Source organism: Ctenopharyngodon idella, chromosome 16 (assembly GCF_019924925.1).
Source record: "Ctenopharyngodon idella isolate HZGC_01 chromosome 16, HZGC01, whole genome shotgun sequence".
Lineage (NCBI taxonomy): Eukaryota > Metazoa > Chordata > Actinopteri > Cypriniformes > Xenocyprididae > Ctenopharyngodon > Ctenopharyngodon idella.
In genome coordinates this window covers 3,136,852-3,154,771 of record NC_067235.1, presented here as the reverse complement: position 1 = coordinate 3,154,771, position 17,920 = coordinate 3,136,852, and the positions used below count along the sequence as shown (strand labels likewise).

At 36.5% G+C, this 17,920-nt stretch overlaps 1 protein-coding gene across 5 annotated transcripts in view; it reads right to left on the bottom strand.

The window, feature by feature from the left end:
• inpp5b (inositol polyphosphate-5-phosphatase B) overlaps positions 1-16,988 on the bottom strand; it is a 32,538-nt gene extending 15,550 nt beyond the window's left edge. Inside the window, exons 1-10 of one of the 5 annotated variants that reach the window (XM_051865545.1) lie at positions 16,577-16,988; positions 16,041-16,121; positions 15,612-15,709; positions 15,507-15,536; positions 15,289-15,399; positions 11,212-11,349; positions 7,303-7,357; positions 5,114-5,284; positions 2,345-2,446; positions 2,147-2,261 (exon numbers count right to left, since the gene is read on the bottom strand). In XM_051865545.1, coding sequence (XP_051721505.1) covers positions 2,147-2,261; positions 2,345-2,446; positions 5,114-5,284; positions 7,303-7,357; positions 11,212-11,349; positions 15,289-15,399; positions 15,507-15,536; positions 15,612-15,709; positions 16,041-16,121; positions 16,577-16,632 — 957 coding nt within the window. In that variant the 5' untranslated portion in view covers positions 16,633-16,988. Of the gene's footprint in view, positions 1-2,146; positions 2,262-2,344; positions 2,447-5,113; positions 5,285-7,302; positions 7,358-9,727; positions 9,886-11,211; positions 11,350-11,641; positions 11,884-15,288; positions 15,400-15,506; positions 15,537-15,611; positions 15,710-16,040; positions 16,513-16,576 lie in introns of those variants that run through there. The other 4 variants (XR_007925481.1, XM_051865542.1, XM_051865543.1 and 1 more) reach the window with 4 other exon arrangements.
• Between the last annotated feature and the right edge of the window lie 932 nt (positions 16,989-17,920).

Here is a 17,920-nt window from a genome sequence, read left to right as displayed (position 1 = left end):
CAACAGTCATACTAAATAAACTCATACTAAAGATGTTTCTAGTCGACTAGTAGTCATTCATTTAAGCCATTAGTTGACTAGTCGGACGTTTATAATAATAATTTAATTACTTAAATATACTTAAGGTTGGGGAGTGGCATCTGAAAATGGTTTCAGTTTCAGGGCTTAGATAGAATATTATGTGTAACATTGTTCTACATTACAGAGAAATACTAATCCATAATAATGAGCATTTAAAATATGAATTAAGCGCTCAAGTGCACACATAAAGCTTGCCAAGGCAAAAGTACTGATTATGAATGTGTCGACAAACAGCAAGGAGAATGTCTGAACATTTTAACAATTTATTAATAAACTAGACATTTCGGTAACACTTTACAATAAGGTTCATTAGTTAACATGATCTAATAATGAACTGCACTTCTACAGCATTTATTAATCTTTGTTAATGTTATTTTCAACAGTTACTAATGCATTATTAAAATCTTGTTAACATTAGTTAATGCACTGTGAACTAACATGAACAAACAATGAACAACTGTATTTTCATTAACTAACGTTAACGAAGATTAGTAAATACAGTAACAAATGTATTGCTCATGGTTAGTTCATGTTAGTTAATACATTAACTAATGTTTAACTAATGAAACTTATTGTAGTGTTACCGAGATTTCTGAGTCAGTGTCGGCTACAAAGATGAATGCGGAAAATTGGACGGAATTGCGGAATCCAGTTATAAAAATGGAATTTACTGTATAGCACGGAATATCACTGAAATTGTCAGAGTTTTGATGAATAAATGAAAAGCAGGTCAGTACACTTCAGATCACAATATAGACTAGTGTCTGTGAATATTAAACTGCAAAAGGTCTATTTAAATATGAATCCTGCATGCTCTGCTTGTCTCTGCGTGAATGAATTTCGCAGACGTGCGTTTTCATTTACCTCACACACACACTGAAGCACGCGTGACGCTCGCAGTGTTTTCAGGCTCTGCCGCCTCACTATATGAGGACATGAACACTTGAACTTCATCTCTAGAGCTGCTCTGAGAGTCTCTTCATCAGCATTTTACTGTTTCATTTGATAAAAACTATCATCATATCATAAACACAAACTCAAAGGTCTTCACGGCAACCCTTCAAAATAAAAGTGTTGTACAGTAGAATTTAGCTGCGTCTCAATGTAATAAAACTAACACTAATAATAATAATAAATTATTATTGAAACTTTTTTTTTTTTTTAAAGGAATAATCAACATTTTTCTTCCATGTTTTAATTTTAACAGTAAAGCTCTGTTGTGCAGCACTTTGTTTGACAATTTCATATGATTAAAAGATAAATTAATGTTTTATGCCTTCATTTAACAGCCAGAAAAATTAAAATACGCAACACAAAATTTCTGGGGGAAAAATAGAATTTAAAAATGAAAAAAAAAAAAAAAAAAAAAAAAAAAAAAACCCTATAATAATTTTTTGTTTAAAATGTAATTAAACCATTAAAATGGAATCCAGACAACCTAAAACAGAAAACACAGAATTTGGAAAAAAATAAATAAAATGGAATTTGAGAGAAAAAAAGTATTTCATAAGGCCCTAAAAATGTCATTTTTGTTAAAATTTTGTTTGAAAATTGTTGTTAAAGTTTCATGATTTCAATTAATTAAGCTTTTTTGATTACTAAAATTCAATTTAACCATTAAAATGGAGTTGGAAAAAAATTAAAAAGGAAAAAACAGAAATGCTTGTTAAGTTAAACGTCATGCAGTAAAAGCGCGGCATTAATTTAGCTTCCACACTCCACAGGAAGCCTTGGATATGTGCCTAATAATATCCAGGTCAACGTTAGAGCGAATGGCCATATAAAGCAGCTAATGTTAAGATACTACTTGCATGTGTCAAATGATAAGCCATGTCTGAGGTCGAAGAATGATCGGATTTCCTGCACGACATAATTACCACATGACTTCGCCACTTCCTGTGGAGTCTTTTTTTGTGTGACTAATCGACTAATTAAAATTTCTTTGACTAAGCTACTTCTCGTCGACTATTAGGGGGCAGCCCTACTAATAAACCTGAGTTTTTGTGTTAGATCTGGACATTAGCGCACACTAGCTCATGGGTGAGAGGGCAGAGGAGGTCCTTACTAAAGCGTACTTGGCATCTGGATGGAGGCCCTTGTAGACGGCTAACATCCACTCCGGCTCTTTAGGAGTATCATTGAAGAGAAACGCCTCCTTGCTGAGGTCCAGCTCCTGAAAACTACAGCAGGGAATCCCAGTCACGTATCAGCCCATCATCATCACAGTTTAGGTTATTTTAAATATAATAATGTGAAGTCTTACCCCACAAGGTAGAAGTCTGGAGGGGTGGGGGTGGACGCCAGCCATGGGCTGAGACTTTCCTTTGGATTCTGGCCATTCACATTGTAGGTGCCCAAGAAAAAGCTGTTGGCACACAATGAGAACAGAGAGTGATTCAAATGATCTCACAACACCAGCCAAAGAGAGAAGCTGCCGGTTTAAATTAAGAAACATCTCACATACTGAAACCTCACGAAGAGCCTGAAAGAACTACTGCAAAGGTCAAAATAAAACATTATAAAGCCATTCCGACTCTGGACTTAATGCTTCTTGTCCTCATCAAGAGCTCATCAATTTGAAATGACTATGCTTATGACTTATGTTTCTATGAAAACTCTTCATGTTTTGGCAGCTATAGGACAGGGTTTCGTTCAACGTTGATGCAGTTCTGCAAATGTCCACTCAAGGGCGTTTGACACCATCAATTTCTAAGAGAGAGAAAAAAAAAAAGTACACTAAATCGAAAAAGGTACGAGTTACAAAAAAAACTGTCCCATTGAACATCCTGGTCATGGTTCTTGTTTCAAAGTGTTATTTATACTGAAAAGGCTGCAGGGATGATCTTTGAATTTGTTATCTAAATAAAGGCGACCAAAGGTAGAGTTAATCTACTTAGATCAGTGTTGAGCTTTCCAGTCTTTTGTGATTACTGTATCAGGTTTTTGGATAATAATTTAAGTGACTTTCCTCACAAAAAGGGATTTTGGTACATTTTAAAATACTGTTCAGTCATTAATGAATAACTACACAGGAACAAACGAGTAACGCGCTATTAACATTCTAGTAACTACTATTATCTAACAAGAAACTCTGATTAATGAATTAGTCGGTAATAGTGCTCAGTTGAATGTGGTAGTTCACTATTAGATAATCAATGACTACTTTGTTCATACCTCCCAGAGGACTAAGAACTACTATATACAGGCTCATAATTAACATGAATAATGTATAATTAATTCTAAAGTGAAGACCACGCTAAACCACCAGTAATGACTGAATGTTACCAAATCCTTCAGAAGCAATTACTATCCAAAACTTTGCAAAAACCTCAAAAGATTACAATGACTTCAGTCATTCAGTTATCATGCTTTTCACTTTAGAATATTGATCCGAATAATTAGTAGTTTCTTCTGAAGGATTTGGTAATACTCGAGTCATGTGTTACTCATTTGTTTCTGAGTAGTTATTCATTAATGACAGAACAGTATTCTAAAGCAGGGGTTTTCAAACTTTATGATGCCCAAATATGATGAACCTTCCTAAAATCATCTATATATTTTTATGTAGGTAAAAACAATTAAACTGTTGAATAAATAGTAAGCGTGACATTATAAATACAACATATTGTTTCCCAACTTAAACTGGCTGTTCTTAATGTTGGATGTATAAACCTGAAGAAGAGTATTTTCAATTAAAAATTATTTGTATAAGCAACTTCCACAGTAAATGTAAGCAGCTTACATACTGCGTTAAGTATACTGCCTTACAACCCCAGCGAGCGAGATAAAGGGGACTACAGTGAGAAAAACTCACTAGAAAGATACAAAGCAAACATATACAATTCTGGAAAGTATGTATACTGCAAGAAAGGAGAGAAACATTTAGAAAACAATATTTCATAGCAATGCCAAGAAAATAACATTTCTGTGAAATGCAGGACACGTGGGACAGTGAGGTGCTCTGAAAAGCATCAGATGCAAATGTTAAAATAAGTGTCTGATAATATAACAGGCAAATGTTAAAGAGGACCTATTCTGCTTTTTTTCTATGTTCATCTTTCTTTAGTGTGTAATGTTGCCGTTTGATCATGAAAAAGGTCTGCAAAGCCCCTCCAGCGGGAGTTCTTCTCTATATCAGTGTCAGTGTTTCTGAACTCCCTGAAACACCTCCATTGTAGTCTTGAGTTTTCTTCACAATATTCCTCATTTAAATAATTCATACGCAGAATAAAGGGGCTGGGCCTGGTTGAGTTAGTTAGTAGTGCTGAAACTGACGGTTATGGTAAGGGGCGGGACATTTCCCAAACACACTCTCCAGCCGACCAATCAGAGCACATTGTGGTTTTCAGAAAGAGGGGCTTCATAGAGACAGGAACTAAACAGGGGTGTGTTTACTGAAAGCATCATTAGCCAACTATGGTCACAAGTTCCGTCGTTACTAACATAGTTCAACGATTTGGTGTTTCCTGAAACCATTGTTCAAGCAAACTGCATCGCAAACTTGTGTGGTTGGAACGACAACTCTCAAGCTGTGGTTAGAAGTGTAGTTTCTTGTTTTTATGACATGTGGACTCTCGTTATCCTGAGCAAAATAAGCAAGCTGACATTAAGTATATACAAATGCCATTTACATATTCTAGTTTGTCAAGAGATTTTAAGCACCATTTTTGAAGAGTGTGCATGTGCGTACGTGCTCTAGTACGTAAGAACGAGCCTATGATTGAATCTGGAAACAAAGCAAAATAACTGAGAAAAATGAGAATTAGTCCTCAGATGCCATGTCTGTAATTTACAGCAAAAGATTGGGCATTAATTCGATCTCAAATAGATTCATTTAAAGATTTATTCCTCCTCCACCTGCGTGACATCATTCACCAACGTGGCTGAACAACTGGTTTGCAACAATACGGTTTTGGGAAACAGTCGTGACTAGCTAGTTGATTTCTTTGTTCTAGTAGAGCCCTAAAACAAAATCAGACTTTGTAAAAGGGCCTCTTTAACCTCAAGCATGACAACTGGAGCTTATCCTCACCTGTAGTTCTGGATGTAGGTGTAGGCGTCCTCGTTCTTGAGGAGCTCACATTTGATGAGGTTATCCCGCAGGCCGAACTGGGGCATGCCGATCATCTGGTCTTTATTTGACAGGATGTGCTGGGAGTTTCGGATCAGGTCATCTCTCACCTCACCCTTCACTCTCTCCTGACTGAAACAAAACCACAGGACAGAAATGTTTGACTTTTATTCAGTAAGGATGCATTAACTTGATCAAAAGTGTCAGTAACGGCATTTATAATGTCACATAAGATTTCTATTTCAAATAAATGCTGTTCTTTTGAACTTTCTGTTCATCAAAGAATCCTGAAAAATAAAATGTATCATGTATGATTACTGAAGGATCATGTGACACTGAAGTGTAGTGCAGTAATGATGCTAAAAATTCAGATTTGATCACAGGAATAAATTACATCTTACAATATATTCACATAGAAAGTAATATTTGACTGTTTTTCCTGTATTTTGATCAAATAAATGTAGCCGTGGAGAGCAGAAGAGACTTTTTTCAAAAACATCTGAGTAACAAATTATATTTTACATCAGGACTCTTAATGTGAATAAACACAATATTAAAGTATGTTTTAAGGTACTAAGGTTAAAACATGACTTCACACTCTCAACTGACAAACATGCTATTAACTTTACCTCGAAGATAAAACCATAATGGTTTTGTAGAGCTATCAGAAATTAGGAAAACTAAGGACTGAACATTTAAAATACTGCTTAAAGAGAATGAAAGCAAACTTTTATTTTTCTTTCCTTCTGAAGGTTTGTTTTTATCCTTGACTTCTCTTGTTATAGTGTATGACACGTCAGCGTTTCAACTGCTGTGACTCATCTTGTTTTGGTGGCTGAAGATTAGTCTGCAAATTATTGCCTTGAATACATCGCATGAAATAAAACGTGTTTTGGAAACATATTTAGCATAGCTGAAAATATCTGCTTTTGAGATTTGAGCTGTGTTGAGCAGAGTGCTCTCAGATATCAGCGATTTCATCAAAATCAATAGGACAGCCGAATATATTATACAACGAGAAGCTGAATCTGGTCGCTGACAAGCCCTGGTTTAAATCAAGAACAGCCAGGAGAAGTAGAAATGTTATACCTGCATAGTGCAGGTAGCTTTACAAAAACAACGTAAAAAGTAGTGCTGTCATACTTAACGCGTTAACGCATGCGATTATTTTCTTTCAGTTTAATGAGAATATTTAATGCAATTAATGCAGCATCAGTTTATTCTGTCATAATTTGGCTAGCGTTTCACTATAATATGATCACGCACTTATTCACGCAAATGCTTTTAAACCATTCAAGTGCCACAAGACAAACTAGAACACGCTGTCTGTGAATGTCGTGTCATGTGACACACACACACGACTCGTGTGCACAGAAAGACGCGCCAGTATCGAGTTCTCTTTCACGCTTGAACAAACAATAACACACAGAATTGTCAAAATGCCCGTTTTGTCGAGTATCCTCATAAGAGCAGTCTTAAATGAGTTAAATAATGTCTTAAATGCACTTAAAAGAGTTGTGAGAAAATGAGATGCAGGTCAGATTGGCGTCATGTTCGGCAGTGGCAGCTCTTAAAGTGACAGCAGCCTAATAAACCAGTTGCTGTGATGATGTCTGTCATTAATGTTCATCAAAGAACAAAGGTAACAGAGAAAATTGTAGCTTTAATAAGGATTAATCTATATTTACTTTATAATTTATGAAGTGAAGACTGTAAAGTGTTTGATAACTTTTTCAATTTCTATATTTTATACCTGTTAGAAAGGTAAATATGACATTTATTATCATGGGTTTATAAGGAGATTAAAGCCTAATAAATGTTGAAATTGATAGCTTTCAGTTATACTATAATGTTGAATGTCTATAATTAATGTTTAAAAAAAATCAGTAGCAGTATTAGTATCAGTGATACTGGCCTTCACAAAGATGCCATTAATATAAACAAATATTTAAAATATACTGTCTTTAAGTTGTTTCTACATTGGAAAGTATTGGAAAGTAACTGAATTTATTACAATATAAAAATATTAAAAACAGCAATGTTTTTAATTGTGATTAATTACAGAAAAAAATTGTGATCCATTAGTTAATTTTTTTAATCGACTGACAGCACTAGTAAAAAGTCACCTGAGCTAACAGTGTCAAACGTACCTTTCATGCACACTGTCTCTGCTCCGCTCGTCCTCTTTCTTGCTGCTGGCTCTTTCTGCAAAGGAGGAGACAGATTTCACAGGTGAAGCTTATCTCAGATTAGTCCACAGCATTACATAAACAGCCCTTAAACACAAGTCGTTCATTATACAGACTGCTCAAAGCTCGTGCCATCTCAAAATTTCAGGTGCGGGTTTTTCAGAAACCTGCAATAAACGAGTCTACAGCTCTATTCTCTAGCACTCAAATCCATGATCAGATTAAAAGTTCGTTTATTACAGCAATCAATAGGAAATTATCAGTTCTGATAACGAGCAGACCAGAACAGGTCAAGAGTTCAACTACAACACCGTAAATGATGTCAAAAGGGTGTAGAAAAGAGGAATGTGGGAGGGGCCAAAACAAACCCGAGCTTCCTCACGGTTTCACACACGGCAGGAAATTTCAAAGCAATGGTTTGGCAACAATGGCTTGTGCTAAAACAGTTGGCTGAGATCTCAATAACAACTCGTAAAGACTGAATATAGACGGGCAGTACTTTGCACCAGCCAATGCTGGAGCTACATGCTTCAACACCAATGAAGAAAGACGTTACCAGATAGAAGATTTGTTTACTTCATAAACTAAAAGAAGACTCACCTGCTCATGTTGTGTTTGATTAAACTGATTCACATTAGATGCTTGAATATTATGCATTCATTTCTGAACAAAAAGTCAATTTTTGTGACCTTGAAATGGACTAGAGATACTTATTATTTCTAAAAGACACTCATGATGTGGGGAGAGAGGAGACATGACAAAAATCATGCGTTTCAATTTGGCTAAAATTTATATATCCAGTATGGTCTGATAAAGACTTTTTATGGCAGCAGCTATTTACACTAAGTGACAATAGCAGCATATTCTTAGCGATATGCCATTTACACTAGATTTTATTAACATGTAAAAGTATCAGTTCTTTGCAATAAGAGTAAATAGTAATTAGATCTATACTTTATATTGGCAGATACTATTTCCACCTCAGTATTTTTGTACATTAACAGGATGCAATAATATTAGAGTGTAAATTATTAAATGGATGCTGCCTTATTAGGAGAATAAAAAACCTGCCTACACCTTCCCCTAACCCTACCCAATAAACACTTTTAATATCATTAAACACTCGTTCACAGTTTATTTCCACTTTTAGAACATTACTTTCATTTTTATTGAAAGTAAATGCAAGCTCAAAAAAGGCGGGTTCACATCTGTGTCAATCGCGTTAAAAGCCATGTCTACTGCTGCACCACTGAAGACGCTGAATTAGCTAGTGTAAATAGCGTTTGCCAACAAGGGACAATATTTGCACTTAGTGATTTGTCTAAGACTTTTGATTTGTCTCATTTAATACAAATTTGTTCATTTAAAATGGATCATATTATTTTATAATATTATGCGTACAGTATATATATACACAGTACATTTGTAAATATATGTATACTAGTTAGCTAACCTACTGTAAGACGTGAACTGTGTGTAGAATTATCTTGAATTATCAGAATAATTTAAATGTAACAATTTACAAAGAACATCTTAAACTTAAAATGGAAACAAGAAAGTCTGACGGCCTGTAAAAATGCTCAAAATTCACAAATTTGCTTAGGCCTATTTGATTTGACTTATAAACAGAATCGGAATCAAAATCTGATTTTTATTTCCCAGACTTTCCAAGTGGTCCCAGACTTTTAAATATTTATTTTAGATTATGTAATTGGGTTTCCATGAATTTTAATTTCTTCTGATGTAATACAATGAATTTTAAAAGAGCAAATGTTCTGTATATTCTCCATACAAGGGCTCCATGAATGATAATTGTACATATGTAGTTTAAAATAGTTTTATAGAGAAAATGTCACAAAGCAGATCACTATGCTCAACTACCCTATAACGCTTAATAAAGTGATAAACAAGTAAACAATATATTAATGAAGAAAAGTAAATAAAGATACAAACAAGCACATACACGGCTTATAACGCTGACTGTGAGATTATCACATTCACATGTACATTCACACAATACACATGCTCAAAACAAAGGATAACTCATTTATGTATTACAGTTCTACATCAAAGCGGCACTAAAAGGGTTCCTAACGTTAGAATATTCGAGCGTTTTGGCCCAGAATTTAGGTTCGGAACGCCCAGCAGTGCTGTCTAGGTAGGCAACACACTAGGTTTTGAGACACAGCCAGAGTCAATCACGATTAAAACACTTCATTGTGAAGACCAGAAGAACTGGGCTATTTGATCTGCTCAAAATTTACGTTACATGTCGAAACGAATTGCCAGAAAATATACACGTTCGTAGATTTATACACATGTAGCTATCTGTAGTTATACGTTTACTTTGTTTAAATTGATATTTAACCGAAAACACTTTTCTTACCATTTAGTTGAGTTGCATTAAACATCATCTCCCTGTTATCGCATTCTGACTGTAGCTACACACAGACCGACTCGAGTTCATTTGAATCCAAAAGCGATTTTGGTAGCGAGTCCTACTATGCCGAAGGCTTGGCTCATGAATATTAATTATGTCACACTGACGTCGCCTCGTAACCTTCCTGTAGCGTCCACTCACGAGTCTTCACAAGCGCTCATTTACCAACGTCCGCTTTGGAGCCAATCAATTAAGCTATTGGTTTAACGTCACATTTCTCAATTATTATTCATGAGCAGAGCCTTCCCATAGTAGGATTCGTCTTGACGCTGCAAGTTCGTTTGCACGAATCAACCGATCGAGAATCAGACTCAACTAGCCGATTGTGTTTTTAGTATTATTGCACTTTTACAGCCAGCGATCACATCTGATTTACTAGCCCAGAGGACATTTAATTTTAATTTAATTTAATAAAATGACACATTAGTCTAATGCCAAGCTTAAGGAAACACAAACAATTTATATATATATATATATAAAGACCATATTTTTCATGAACATCACTGATATTTTAGCCTTAATGCAATCTTCCTTTAGTTCTATAATACACCTGTAATGCAAATAAATTCTGAAAACACCTTATATTGTGAAAAGTGTGGTTGAGGTCAGTGTTATCGTTAACTAAACCAATTAAAAATTAAAAATAAAGCTAAAAATGTTTTAAAACTAATACAAATGACAAAAGTCACATAACAAAATGACTAAAACTTAAAATAAAATTTAAATGAGCTAATTCAATACTACAATAGTGTATAAATAATATTAAAATAAGGCTGTTAAGGATTAATAAAATGATCTGTGACTTCCTATGACATTTCTCCAGAAGATCCAGATGATTATTAACGAGCTGCTGGTTTCACTGAGTGCTGGTGACGCAGTGGCGGCATGTGGACATACTGGTTTGTTTACTAAAAGAGGTTCATGCAAATTGCAAAAGCAATGATCACATTTCTTCCCTAAGAGTTTCAGTGTTTGGATGATAATAGAGACTACTGTACAGTAAACACTAAAAGCAAATGTACCATTTCATATCACCAATTAGCACAGAGCAGAGACATCTCACAGGTCCATGATAAATGCAGTGGTCAGGTCACATGCACACATGTGCTTTGTGTGGTTATAGCTACAAAACTAGCACATTCATCTGTGACCTACTGATGTGTTAAGCAAGACAAATGCAAGGCTTTCTGTTTTAAACAAATGCATCTAAGGAAGTTCTCAAGGATTTGATAGTACATGATGTTATGAACACATGCATGCATTGAGAACTGTTTCTTCTGCTCTCCAAAACTGCATTTATTTCATTAAAAATGCAGTAAAAATAGTGAAATAGTATTGCAATTTAAAATGACTGTTTTCTATGTGAGTATATTGTAAAAACGTAATTTATTCCTGTGATGCACAGCTGAAGTAGCAAATGCAACACTTACCTGATTTCTTTATTTGACTCATCTTGATATTCGTCGCTCCGATTGACTTTCTCAGTGATCTGGCTCCTTTTGACACCTTGCGGTACTTGGTAAGCCAGTCAAACTTTGGCTCTTGCTTCGGATATTGCTCACAGACATCTAAAAGTTTAAAAGACAAGTATACATTTTCAGATTAAATCACATAGAATAAATGATACTTCAGACTAAATAATATTAGTCTGACATATTAGCTGATTAAGAGCATCATTGATTTCTATGTGTTCTGAGAAAGCTAAAGAGGAACGGTCTCATTTCTTCCTTCCCTCACTGCCGTTCTCTCACTACTTCACACTATCAGCAAAATCCAAACACAAGTCGTGACTTCCTTTTGCACAGCAGTGACTGCTGGTGTCTGGGTTTCTATATGACCACAGTTTATCTACTATCTTACCTTGTAAATTTCTAATATTCTTCTTGTTAATGAGTGCGTTTACTGAGCCCCTGATACTGGCCATCACTGTTCGAGCGACGAAGGTCTGTCCAGCGTGTGTTAAACATCACTTCGCAGAAACATAATTCCTCTTTACATCGCCTTGATTTTAGGTTGATCCGCCAGACGAAATTACTTGGAAAAACGTGGATCCACAATCACTGGAGCAAACAGCAATCTGCTGCTTATTCTGTGTGTTAAAAACCATAAGTGAAAGCAGCAACCTGCTTTTTTTGAATTCAAACTCCTCCTCTTACACCTTTCTCATTCTGAATCATGTCTTCCTTAAAGCGCAAGTGCCAGATCTGACTGTTGTCTGAGAGTTCACAGCGCTGGATGTGTCTGAATAGCTCAGTCTGAATAACTTATAGACTATGTCGGTTTATTTTACAAAGAAATATCCAGTATATGAAGGCTGTATAGCTGGGCTTCAATGCAAACGCTTCTTACACAATGATTCCAAAAGTACCATTTCACCAGGTGAATGAATGACAGAACAGGTCATGTGACGCCTGTCGTTCACTTTCAAAGTCAATGGCTTTCAGCATTTCATGAGTATGAATGGAGAGGGAAAAAACACACGGTGCAACTCGCTTAGCAGGTTTGCTATGGATGGTATCATGGTTTTCTTTTAGCTTTCTTCTGCATCAGGGTAAATTCCCTTTCATTTGATGGACTACTAAATGTGAAAGCATGTCAAGCGAAATGGTTCTACGCATCTTAAATGTGATCTCAAGAGCCTACGGCCGAATCACAGCCGTACTGATATAGAGTGAGATTGTACAGCTATGAGTGTGATATTGCGTTTATACAACAGTTCGACGGCACGAGTGTGTAAATAAATAAGAACAACAACGGAGTGTCTTTAAAACCCTCTTGTGTGAATAACCACTTCCTTCCACCACGGATTCAAATCTCAATTTGACAGACAATTTAACAGTTCCCAAGATCTGTTACTAATTCTAAGACGGCACTTTAGAACTAGTAATGAAGGAACGTTGAGTCAATTCATTGAAACTTAGTGTATTAGGTTATTATGAGAGAGAGAGAGAGAGAGAGAGAGACGAGTGCATTATCTGCATCTGATATAGCATTCATTCTTCAGGTCAATGTCCATGTTATATCCATTATAAAAAAATCAGTTTGACTGTCTGCAGAGAAAAGCGATATCTTTGTCTTTGTTCTTTTAACAGTCAAGAGGATTTCCCATGACAGCGCAACTCAATGCATTTATAAGTTGCGTCTTATAAGGTGATGTTTAAAGTAAAAACAACAACCTTGTTTCAGTCCCTTTCAATATAAATGCCTTCACTACTGACTCACTCACTCATAAAGACAGTCTTTGCTGCCATCTACTGGCGTAATAATGTAACTTTCACTGAAGTCGAAATCTGACCCTGCGTTCCATTCAGAAGGGCTCATCCCTGTGCCCTAATCCCTTCAAAGGGTTTACCCTCCGGAGTGAGAGCTTCGAAGGGATGAAGGGTCAAAAAAAATTCTTTTGGAATGCACTTCTGCGTCATCTTAACGAGACAATCAAGGAGGTGCCTTAGTCACACATTTTGTATGCTGGTTGACTCCCAAAAAAACACACTCTGAACGATGAGTAGATTGTGCAAGCTGCGCCTTTTGTTTAACGTTAGTTAATTTATTTATTTATTTTTGGTTTATCGCACCATATTGTATATTGTGTCTATGTATTTGAAACATTTGAATGGACTGATAAAGGGAGCTGTAAAGTATCTTTGTTGAAGTACAATGTCGTTTTAACCATAATAATGGACCAAATCTAACTTGTATAAATAGTAGTAATAGTAGTATAGAAAAATAAAATACTATACATACATTTATAGGTAAAATCAAACTCCAAGCCTCCTGTACCCATTCTGTGATGCCAAACAACTTTACTGTGCAAAGGATCATGGGGGCCTGAAATGTCCATCAGTTGTATTCTTCGAAATCCTTCATTCTGAAGGGCCCTTTGAAGTAGCCAGTTTTGAGCACTTCGGTTTGGAACGACCATTCAATATGGCGGCCATGATTGTTTTCAATCCGAAGTGCCCTACGGAGGGCAATATATCCTGTTTGGAACGCACCGTCAATCACTAACAGACCATTTCTTATGGAGCCCCACACATGACATGCAGGCTTGTGGGCTAAATCGTGCTCACGATTTAGTAAATCGAGGGAACAAAATAGTAAATCACGCTCACGATTTAGTAAATTGAGGGAATGAAATAGTAAATCAAGCTCACGATTTGGCAAATCGAGGGAACGAAATAGTAAATCACGCTCACGATTTAACAAATCGAGGGAGCGAAATAGTAAATCATGCTCACGATTTAGGAAATCGAGGGAACGAAATAGTAAATCGCGCGCACAATTTAGCAAATCGAGGGAACGAAATAGTAAATCACGCTCACGATTTAACAAATCGAGGGAGCGAAATAGTAAATCACGCTCACGATTTAGCAAATCGAGGGAACGAAATAGTAAATCACGCTCACGATTTAACAAATCGAGGGAGCGAAATAGTAAATCATGCTCACGATTTAGGAAATCGATGGAACGAAATAGTAAATCGTGCGCACAATTTAGCAAATCGAGGGAACGAAATAGCAAATCACGCTCACGATTTGGCAAATCAAGGGAATGAAATAGTAAATCACGCTCATGATTTAACAAATCGAAGGAACGAAATAGTAAATCGTGCACACGATTTAGCAAAACGAGGGAACTAAAAAGTAAATCTTGCGCACGATTTAGAAAATCGAGGGAACGAAATAGTAAATCTTGCGCACAATAATTTTTTTTCCTGCATGTCGTGTGCGGTGCTCTGTAATTTCTCAATACCAAATACGGCTAGTTATTTATTTATATGACTTATTGAACAATAATATTTAAATAAACAATATATGCCATTATAAAAGTATAAGAAGTTTGTACAACAGGAAATAAACACAAGCAAACAGTTCTGTCAAAAGTACAAAAGCAGCGCTAGTTATAGTACAGGATTTCAGTTAAATAAAAATTAAGTTATGAAACTTTGCCCTTAGCCAAATCGATTAGCTCTGGAACAGGTAATAGATTAATCAGACCAAAGATTGCCCGTTTGATATACCCAAAATGAATTATACCTCGTGTTTAAACACTATCTACATAAGAGCCAGCGGCAAATTCCTAAAGGACTGGCCGAGATGAAGCTGTTCTCTGCGGGTATACAAGCACTGAACAGCCGCTGGCCTGGTGCTCACATCTCCAAAAACGTCTAAACTAATTGTCAAATAGGCGCTATGTTTATATATAAGTTGCATATTTGAGGTCTAAATAACTACATTCTCGCCTAAAACCTCTTAAAACTACATTCTGTGACACAATAATAGTAGTATCTGTAAAATGATGGTGGGTTTGCTCGTCTACCACGACACTCCCTGTGAGAAGCGGAGTGATACAAATGGTGAAACGGTTCCCGTGGTGATCCTGGTAGAATATCGCATGGCTGGAAAAGGCTCTCAGCCAATCAGATTCGAGAAAGTATGTAAATGTATGTAAAAAGCACTTGTAAATTATGAGACACACAGATAAAGCAATGACGGGTCAGGTCTTACCGCTCCACGCCCGATTGACTTCGCTGAGGAACAGACGGGTATGAGATCCAAAAGGTAACTTCAGCTCCAACTCCTCTTCTAAAAAAGTAACTCGTACTCGAGTATCCGCACCTTTTGTAGTAACAAATCAACTAGCTGTTAAACCAGCCCAGAGATACTGTAACTCTGATATTGTGAAGCAGCAAACACAAACTGTAGAGATGAAAATAAACACTCACCGACAACAGCAAGCTCATCTGGAGATGAAACTGTGGAGATATCAGAGAAAAACATTATAATGGACCATAAACGCATGTGGATTTGACTAATTAATTCAGTCGTACCTTCAACAACTGAAAAGTCATAAGAAATGGGTATGATTTCATCCAGTGTGACATCATCACCAGTGATGGCCATTCGTCGATGGGAATATAGGAATAACCTGAAAAATAAAATAAATTTGAAAGTCTGCAAACGCTCATCTTTATAAACAGATTTTGTCTTTAAGATTGTAATTTAAGATCACATAACTTATGTAATTAACTAAAAACACACTATTGCTAAGATTACATGCTATTGTTAAATAATATATCATTAATAAACATCAGAGTTTTCACACTTTTTTGTTTGTTTTCTCAGAAGGGACTGTAAATTTTACGTTTTTTCATTATTAGATGTTACGCGGACTAAACCCCAACAAAATTTCAGCCGTACATAATGTATTAATATATGTTAATGTTATTGCTGAAAGTTATGAAGGGGGTTAAACTCACGCATGCTCCTTGTCCTGCTGCACCAGTCCGATCAGTTTGCTCTCTTTCACATCATTCAGCAGTGAAACACACTCCACAGCATGTGTACGGCTGCTAAGGATATCTACATGTTTAATACAACACAATTCCTTACGTTTACTTTCGACCAACCAAAATATTAAGATGATGACAGACCGACGTTCACGGTATAAGAACAGCCATTTTTTTGTTACTGCACATTAACGACATCTAGCGGACATGTCAGGAATGGCGTACTAAAATTTCCCTTTTCCATTAAAACTGGACATGCTCAAGAAAGACAGCAAAAACAACGTATGCTTAGTTAGACACACTGTAAATAGAAATTACAGACTACGTGATATTCATTAGACTATAATTTAAAGATATTTCTAATTGGTCTACATTAAAGAGTGCAAAGTTTTGCAACAATCTGTGTATCAAAACATGCAGTCGATTTCAAAAGCACGGCTTTATTTTGAACAGAAACACCCGTTTGCAAGGCAATAACGCTTTCGGATGAGTGCTGAGAGGATACTATAGTGCAGTTTTCCCCTTTGGACAAAGTCTCTTGAATTGCCACGGACTGATCCATTATTCACAGCAAGTCCTCAGCCGATACTTCAAGCGTAAGACGTGTCATTCAAGATCGTTTTACATCGACAGACGTTTAAAGTGTGCCGGATAACGGTAGTGTTACTGTCTGTCTTCATGGTTTCCTCTGCAACTTCCCGTCCGAACCTCCCTTAACGCCACGCAGCACACTCGAGTTCATGATCACCACTCAAATCATCAGTTTATCACAGCATCTGTAATCGAAGAGTCTCGTCGGCAACGCTAATGGAAACACTTATGATTTTCCTCTTCTTTTACATATAACTTTTCTTCTGGCCGTCAGAGTCTGCAGAGAGACATCAAACTTAGCAGAATGATCAAATCCCACCCACTAAGTTACTCTTTTACGGCATATGCACTAGTTGGCGCTTTAGCTCAAAGAGTCCAAGAAACTATGTTTAGAACACCATGGCTGTGTTACTCTCACTTACTGTTCCCTACATTACTCCAATATAGCTCACTTGAAGGAGTAAATAAAAACGAGAGAGTGAATTAGGACACTGAGCCAGAAGGACTGCCGCTGCTGTTTAATAATCATTTGAAATTTAGCAAACTGGCAGCTCCAGTAGTAATGAAAAGATTTATCTCTGTCATGGAAACTAGCATGTGTAAACCATTTATTTAATAATCAAAAATGAATTTATACCTGTATATTACGCCATATCCACATTGGACCAGCAGTTTGGAAAACGAATGAATGGATGATTCAGCTGCAGGCGCCATCTTCTGGTTAGACGCGGGAATTCATTCGGCACGACCCTCACAGTGCATTATGGGTATTCTCTAGCCGTTGAGCTTAAGCAAAGTCCCTTTAAGACAAGTCATTTAACTCGGCGGCCATCTTTGAAACGCCTCTCGGGCATGCAAGTGCAACTCCTATCTCTTTAAATGGGGAAACATCAAATTCTTCAAAGCTGTTTGCCAAGCTTTCGATTAAATTTCATATTTGAAATCACCAATGAAATCTGACAACAACTGTCTCATAAATGTTTTTTTCCAAACGCTCGAATCATGACAAAAAAACTGTATTTTTTAGGCTGGATCAAGCTATTGCGCATGCGCAGACCTAAATGCGCGTCTCTTGTGCCTCGTTTCGGAGGCGCGCGTCTGACTGTTTCTCTAACGGCCGCTGCAGTGACGCGATGACTTTACCAGTCGGTGATTGGCTCTTATTTTGAAGGCGGGACTTATTCCGCCATATAGAGTTTGGCAACCGACCTCACTGCGCAGTGCATTCTGGAACGTAAACAAGAGGGCGCCGCCATATT